This window comes from Neophocaena asiaeorientalis, unplaced genomic scaffold, assembly GCF_003031525.2.
Source record: "Neophocaena asiaeorientalis asiaeorientalis breed wild unplaced genomic scaffold, Neophocaena_asiaeorientalis_V1.1 scaffold132, whole genome shotgun sequence".
NCBI lineage: Eukaryota > Metazoa > Chordata > Mammalia > Artiodactyla > Phocoenidae > Neophocaena > Neophocaena asiaeorientalis.
The window spans coordinates 4,023,069-4,031,675 of record NW_020173393.1 but is presented as its reverse complement, the minus strand read 5'-3'; the positions used below and the strand labels follow the sequence as shown (position 1 = coordinate 4,031,675).

Below are 8,607 nucleotides of genomic sequence, written 5' to 3'. Positions count from 1 at the left end.
CCGCCAACTTGCTTTTACCCAGAGCATCACTATGGGAAACAAGCCTATGAAACTCACTTGTGTGCCCTCAGTAAGACTGTGATGGAAAATGCTGTTCCCTACACCACAGACTGTTTTCTTTATGAGGACTCCTGGGAACAATTCCTGTCTGGCCTCTGTGTGAACGACAGAATTTTCTGGAGCCACTGGTTTGTGTTCATCTCAGGGACATCACTGTGAACTGTGTATCTGACAAGCTTTCCTTATTCTGTCTGTGGCCATGGTGCTGTGGGCTCTGCCCGTGACCCACCAGGAAGCAGCAGCTGTACAGAAATGCAGTTTTTAGCACGTGACCAGCTCCGACGTGTTATTTTCCTCCTATTTTGTGTTGCCTCACTTAATTTATGCTATCCTGGCATGCTGTGTGTCCCACTGTAAGCCACCTGAAAAACGTTCTGGAAATAAGATTTGGTTTACACCGAAAAGTAGATAAATAAATAAGATGTGGAAGAGTTCTAAACCATGTGTTTCTATTTCCTTCAAAACTTCAATTACATTCTGCTTTAACAGCCTTCCACTGACAGACTCAAGGTTTAGAGCACGCAACTCAGAACTGTAGCAATAACGGTCATAAGATCATTGGGAAACCCAAGTAAAGATGCTGAATGGACTGTGACTGTCTCTTCTCATTCTTGTGACCCAACTGAGGCAACGCCATTGACACGACAAAGCTTCTCGGGATCCTGATGTACTTTAATAGTAATTATAATGAATAAATAGCATTACGTAGTACTTGAGTGACATGTGGAAGTTTCCTGTCCTCTCTTGTGGTCTGCAGGCATTATTATTTACTGCTATCTTCATTCTACTGCTCTGCTAAGAAGCAAGAAAAGAAGCTCCTAGAGGTGCTCTCTCGGCCCAGGGACTTTCCAGTTGCAGGAAATGAGCTCAAATGCAAGAAGAGAAGTGATACTATGAACCCCCATCGAAGTGTGCTGGGCATGGGTTAAGGACCAACATCCAAACGCTGTGAGTCAGAAGAGATGATAGAGAACTTTAAGTGTATGAAGTTGGAGGTAACGGGAGTCAGCTTCTTTCAAGCAATATTCCTGATTCCTTGAACTGGAGGTGACGTCTCTCTAGAGCTGTGCTCTCCAGTAAGACTTTCTGCAATGGCAGAAATGTTCTCTATCTGCATTTGTCCAACATGGTAGCCCCAAGATACACATGGCTATCGTGTATTTGAAATGTGGCTAGTGCAACTTGGCATCTGAGTGCTGAATTGTATGTATTTTAACTAATTTAAATTTAAATTGTCACACTAGGTTTAACAATGTTACAGGGTACAGGATCAACATAGGAAAGTCGATTGTATTTCTGTATACTAGTAATGAAAAATCAGAAATTGAGGGGTTTTTTTCAATGTATTTTAGAGTAGCATCAAAAATAGGAGACACTTAGAGATAAGACTGACTAAAGATATACAAGACCTGAACAATGAAAATTATAAAACCCTGCTGAGTGGAATTACTACAGATCTTAATAAGCAAAGAAATATACCACATTCACGATGAGAAAACTCATTGTTGTTAAGCTGTCAGTTTTCCCCAAAGGGATCTACAGATTCAATGCAATCAACCCCCATCAAAATCCAACAGGCCTTTTTTTTTTTTTTTTTGGATTAGAAATTGACAAAAAAGTCATATGGAAATGCAAATGTACCCAGAATCTAAAATACCCAGTTTGCCTTCGTCCTGGGATTCTGGGCTTAAAGGACGAAGTTTGTTAGAAAGAAGTTGGGAAAGCTCAGAGTTGCAAATTCTAGTTCTGGCACTTTTATGTTTCTGACCTCAGTTTCTCCATCTGTAAAATGGGGAATACTGATGCCTACATAACAGAGTTAAGATTTAACAAGATCATGGATGCAGAGTATCACCCAAGGAGCAGAGGTACATAAAAAATACCTCTTCCCCTTCCCCCACCAAGCCCTTTATCACGGCACACACTTTCTTCCCTTCCCAAGAGGTGGGCAGGTATGAGCAGGAGGCCCCTCCCATCCTTACCTGGAGCCAAAGTTTGTCATGCTGAGACCACTTTCCACCAGCAATGCACTGAAAGGTGGCATTCTGCCCCACGTTCACCTCGACATTTTGGAGCCGCAGAAAATGAGGTGCTTTTCCTAAGAGAGAAGCCAAAAAGCACATGAGGACAGAATTCAACAGCCTGACCATGGCCCTGTCGGCGGGTGGGAGCTCAGGATGGGCACTGGGCAGGGGGGAATCTGTGCTTAGGAGATGGTCTGGCTCGGTGAAAAGCTACTGTTGATTGATCACTTCCTATGATCCAGTTACTGTTCTAAGACATTTACATGCATCATCTCACTTAAACCTCACAAAAATCCACAAGGTGGGCAGTAACTCCATTTCACCAATCAGAAAATTAATGCTCTGAAGGTTACACAGTTTGTCATGGTCAGACAGCCAGAAACTGGGGAAGGCAAGACACGAATCCATGTCTCTGAGAGCCTCAAAATCCATATTATTAGCTGCTGGGTGATACTGCCATGTTTGCAAAAGGAAGTTGGAGGGGTGGGGGTGGGGGTCACCCCAGAAGATATCTCCCTGTAGACCTGGGTGAGCAGAAAGAAGAAAACTGAAGTGAAGCACCTCTGGGCCTGAGACTTGCACACCTGGCCTTGGTGATGATGCGGGTCATGAAGGGGGCAAAGAGGGGAGGACGGAGAACAGGTGGAGAAGAACACTAGCAGTAAGCACTGAGTGAATGAAGGTTACGTGACTGGTGTCACGGCAGTGTCTACACATAGTAACTCACTTAACCCAGCGCAGTCGGCGGTGGTATTATCTCTATTTTACAGTGAGTGACGCAAGGCACCGAGAATTCAAGACACATTCAGAGTCTGCACTCTTCACTCTAAGCTATGACATCTAGAGATGGGATGGAGGTGGGACATTTACTCCGGGGACCTGGCGTAACAGGAGAAAGGACTTTCAAATGAAACTCATGCTGTCCGTGGGTAATCAGTTTTAGAATTAAACGTATGTTTTATGTTGGGTAACTTGGGTTCATCTCCTTTCTTGTTTGTGGAGAGAGGCCCTTGCCTATGTGAGCTCTCCAAAGACGAGTGGATTGATAATCTATGTCTAGAAGAATGCGTTTCTTCATCAAGGTACAAAAGTGCCAACGATCCCTATCACATCAACCAAATCGGTGATGAACCAGGCATCAAACACCCCTGGGATGCGATCAAACCGACAGTTGTTAAGAGGATCAGCAGGTTCAACGAGGGCCTCTGGCCATCTTTTCAGAGGGAGTCAAATATCCAGACAGACAAGTAATAATAATAGCATCACTTACTGAAAGCTCCTCCAATGCCAGGCACTGTGAAAAATGCTTTACATGTTTTAGTGAAGTTAACTTCATAATATTCCCTAAAGCAGACACTAGTGTTATTTCTCTTTTAGAGAAGCAGAAACCAAGGCTCACCAAGCTTAATTTGTCCAACACTACAAAGCATTAATGACGGGAACAGAATTCAGTCCAGGTCCATTTTAGCCCCAAACTCAGCATTTAACCAGCACATTCTCTTGCCTCATGGACAACGGGGAGGTCAACGGTGTCACCTGGAGCCCAGGGTCCAAAGAAAGGGCTCACAGGCAAGGCTGTGCTGACCCTCCAGACTCTTGTCATTGCTCTGGAATATCTTACCGCAAGAGGTTCCTTTCCTTGGCATTCATCCCCATGGCCTTCACACTTTGAACTGTCTGCTCTACCAAACTATGTCACCACCTGCAATGCTCAGCAAAAGCCAAGGACCTTGGCATGATCAGGCAGACTTGCTGTGCAAAAACATACAGCTTCTGCTCAGGTTTTTAAACAAAGTGACAACAGCTCAGAGTCCCCCTCATGCCACCTCCAGGGCCCCACAACTAGATGGCGTCAAGAGTCCAAGGCCCAGGGAGGTCCTCTCACTGTGGGCTTCTCAGAGTTGAAGATACGTGCATCTAGTCAACCTGACAAATGTCATGCTGCTCTGACTGTCTGAAATTTTTTTCCTTTTTGCTCTCCTGTATAATTCTGTAAAGTTAGTTTTGGAACTAGCAGTTCAAGTCCATTTTTAAGTGGGAATAGAGTAAACCTTGTAAGCCCCTTTATGCTACCTGTTTGAAGCAGGAAGGAACATCTACTCCCTGGTAAGGAGGGGGTACAGAATCTTAGTTCCAACGTTGGGAGGCTTTGTGTTGGGTTTTTACAAAAGGATATCTCCCCTCACCCTTGGGGACCCTGGGCAAATGGTTCAACCTCTGGGACTTATGCAACTAGAAATGAATTGTCTCTAGATCAATGTCCCCTGCTTGCTTCTCTCTTTTTTTTTTTTTTGACCACACCATGCGCAGCTTGTGAGATCTTAGTTCTCCAAGCGGGGATTGAACCCAGGCCCTCAGCAGTGAGAGCAGCGAGCCCTAACCACTGGACCACCAGGGAATTCCCTTTCCTGCTTGCTTCTGACACCTTTCTAGCAGACCTCTTGCCTTGATTCTTTCATCTGCAATCCCTCTTCCTCCCTCCCTTCTAGGTACAGTGGTAGAGAATTCAGAGGTTTAATGGCCCCTGGGATTAATAATTCTGGTGAAACACTGAGGGTTTACAGAGAGCAGAGATGTTGAAAGCACGCGCCTTCAGGAGCCAGACAGTTATGTAAAGGAATAAAGTGGTTCAGCTGTAAAACAAACAAAAACAAAACTGCCACCTCCTTGCCCCGTTATTCATTTTCCTACCTTTCATAGAGACTAGGGTAAAATAAAGATTTCTCTGTATCAGAAAGGCAACATCACAAGCACACTTATAACTGGTATCTGACACCAGCCTCAGCAGTGAGGAGGCAATAAGGAGTGGTGGGGACTCAGGGCCACTGGATAAAGACCCCATGCCCCGTACGCAGGGGGCAGCTAGCAGTTCCCTAAATCCAGCAGACAGAGGCCATGCGACAGTGTTGTGCTCAGGGTAGCCGATCATCCGATTTCTCAAGGCAAGTAAGAAATCCAGCCTTAGGTGAAAGCCCTCATTCTAAAATCTTGACTGAATTTATTAAAACATTATGTAGACTTAACAAAACACGACTGCAGGCATGCTCTTCTAGTTGGCTGTCTCCGTCACATAGCTCTTATGAAGAATTTCCGCTGGCCAGTCTTGCCTGGTCTGAACCCATAAAACCAGGGATGTCCCCACCCCTCTAGGCGTCATGCTGTTGTATCACGTGCACACTAGGCCTAGATCGCGGTCCTCAACACGGTGACCTTCCCGGGCCGCCGCCCTCCTGCTTAGCACCCTCTCCACATGCCCTTACTCTTTGAGCCCTGGCTTCATCGCCAGCTCACGACAGATCTCTTTCTCTCTCTCTGGGGGACCCTCCTTAGGTTGGGGACCTGTTTGGTACACTTCTCTGAGCTCCTGGCCTCCCCAATCCTCCTCCCATCCCCCCACCCCCACCCCAGTCCTCTCCCAGCTGCGATTTGCACCCAGCATCTACAGCTCCAGGAAAGCAATCATCCCACCTGCTTCGACTCACCAACCTTCGGCCAAGCACAGACGACCTTGGGGCCCAGACCAGCCACCAGCTCGGGGTTTTAAGCATCCCACACTCACTCCCCACTGAGACCCAGCGCCCCCCAAATGGGACCCTGCAGAATGGGGTTAACAGAAAACTGGCTGCGCGTTTGGGGCAAAAAGCCTTGATGTTGGTGACATTTACACTCCTGCAGATGTCAGTACAGCATCTGAAGACGTATTATTGTACCCTTTACCTCGCTCTTTAAACCTGACAGTGCTCAGTAGGAAGCCACACAATCGCGGAGAAAGCACACTACATACATTATAAACGTGCTGCAGACCGTGGGCTCAGTGACACGGCCCCGCAAGGTTGTGATGGGAAAAAAAAAGTTTAAACGATTCTAAAAGTCAACCTAGGAGCTAGAAACTTTGAAACTGAGTGGAAAATCGTGCTGACATTTATCGTCCACAGTTATAACCGCAGTGGCCCTGCTAATGGCTGACCCGGAGACACAGCAGCAGACGGTAACTACGGCTAAAATATTTGCAGAATAACACAAAAATGTTAAATGGGCCACAAAATATAGATGAGAGGTCTCAGTTTGTAGGAGAAAATAATTTCCGTTGAGTATCACACTTATCTTCCGGTCACTGTTTTAGAAGCTGGCAGGCAACTGTTTAAAGTCATAACTTCAGCTCAAATCGATCGAGAATACAATTGCAAATCATGCACTAAGCCCCCTGGAACTCTTGGAATACTTAGTGGAATCGCTTATTGATAAACTCTGACCATACCTTAATTTTTAAAAAATGTTTTAGGGAACTGGAGTGGAGAATTACAAGCCTGAGGACCTAAAGAGGATGCATTCTTTTAATAGTGTTAAGTTTTTAACAAGTTATCAGTGAAGTCATAAATGCATTAAGGCTGGGGTTGGGGGGAAAGCACTGTCAGGCCAAAGGACAGTTCAGAAGCTACTAGCAGGCTGCATGACTCGCGATCCCATGAGCAGCCTCCAGGACCCATGCATAGTGGGAACCATGAAAGGTCACGCACACCTCCTCCCCAGAATCACACCACCCAGGTGATGAAGCCAGAAACCTAGCAGGGCTCCATTTCTGATGCCTCTGGCTCCTACTCTAACCCCATCACTTAGGACCAGTGGGCTCTACCTCCTAAATTCACCTCTAATCTGTCCACTACCTCTCTCCATCTCTAAGCTCTATGTTTCTTCATAGTCTGCTTACCATCTGTTATGGGCTGAACTGTATCCCCCCAAAATTCACAGGTTGCAGCCCTAATGCTCAACAGCTCAGATTGTGACTGTGTTTGATGACTGAAACTTTAAAGGGGTGATTATGTTAAAATGAGGCTGTTAGGGCGGGCTCTAACCCAGTCTGACTGGTGTCCTTATAAGAAAATTTGGACACACAAAGACACATCAGGGGCACATGTGCACAGAGGGAAGACCATGTGAGGACAAAGTGAGAAGGGGGCCGTCTGCAAGCAAAGGAGGGAGCCCACGGACAAAACCAAACCTGCCACCTTCATCTTGGACTTGGGGCCTCCAGGACTGTGAGAAAGTAAAATTCCGCTTAAGCCACCCAGTCTGTGTATTTTGTTATGGCAGCCTTAGCTGACTAATACACCGTCTGTCATAGACCAGATAATGACCTGATTGCTTTATTTTCAGTCTCTTTCACATCACTGGAAGCCCATGAGGGTAAAGAATGAACCTGTCCTTACTCACTTCCATGAACCCAGACTAGCGTCTGGCATGGAGCATATGCTCAGTAAACACGCTGGATGGTGAATGAATGTCTCTCCACTACCTGGTCCAGGACATCACCATCTCTTATATGACTCTAGAACTTTCTTTCTCATAGGTCTCCTGACTTCTTCTCTTTTCTCCCTTCAACCCCTCTTCCACAGAACAGCCAAAGTAATCTTTTAACAATTAAATGAGATCATATCAATCCCCAGCATAAACCCCTCCAGTGGTGCCTCCCTACACTTAGATTAAAATCTAACCAGTCATGGGGCTTCCCTGGTGGCGCAGTGGTTGAGAATCTGCCTGTCAATGCGTGGGACACCGGTTCGAGCCCTAGTCCAGGAAGATCCCACATGCTGCGGAGCAACTAAGCCCGTGCACCGCAAGTACTGAGCCTGTGCTCTAGAGCCCGCAAGCCACGACTACTGAGCCCGTGTGCCACAACTACTGAAGCCCACGTACGTAGAGCCCATGCTCCATGACAAGAGAAGCCCGTGCACCGCAACAAAGAGTAGACCCTGCTCGCCACAACTAGAGAAAGCCCGTACACAGCAACGAAGACCCAATGCAGGAAAAAATAAAATTAATTTAAAAAAATCTAACCACTCACAATCTAAAATATGACGCAAATGAACTTATCTACAAAACAGAAAGAGACTCACAGACATAGAGAACAGACTTGTGGTTGCCGGGGTGGGAGGGAGCATGGGGAGGGATGGATGGGAGTCTGGGGTTAGCAGATGCGAACTATTATATACAGAATGTATAAACAACAAGGTCCTAGTATACAGCACAGGGAACCATATTCAATATCCAGTGATAAACCGTAATGGAAAAGAATATATATATATTAAAAAAAGAATCAGTTTGCTGCACAGCAGAAATTAACACAACATTGTAAATCAACTATACTTCAATTAAAAATAATAAATTACACAGTTTGATAAGTTAAAAAAAAAAATCTAACCACGCACAATGATGTCCAGGGCCCTGCTTCCCTTTCACTCAGAAACACTTTCCCCCACGCTCCCCATGCTCGGGATACTCCGGCAGCATCAAGCAGATCCCACTGCAGGGCCTCTGCACTTGCCCTTTCCTCTGCCTAGAATGCCCCCTCCCCAACCCTTCACACAGTGAACTCCTTCTACGACTCGGATCTCAGCTCAGACCACATCTTCAAAGATATCTCCCTGAGGGCTCTCCTGGTGGCGCAGTGGTTGAGAGTCTGCCTGCCGATGCAGGGGACGCGGGCTCGTGCCCCGGTCCGGGAAGATCCCACATGCCGCGGAGC

The 8,607-nt window shown here is 46.3% G+C and overlaps 1 protein-coding gene across 1 annotated transcript in view; it reads right to left on the bottom strand.

The window, feature by feature from the left end:
* Positions 1-8,607, bottom strand: part of PTPRT (protein tyrosine phosphatase receptor type T) — a 754,628-nt gene that overhangs the window by 651,250 nt on the left and 94,771 nt on the right. Inside the window, exon 4 of the mRNA XM_024746810.1 lies at positions 2,043-2,158. Coding sequence (XP_024602578.1) covers positions 2,043-2,158 — 116 coding nt within the window. The remainder of the gene's footprint in view (positions 1-2,042; positions 2,159-8,607) is intronic.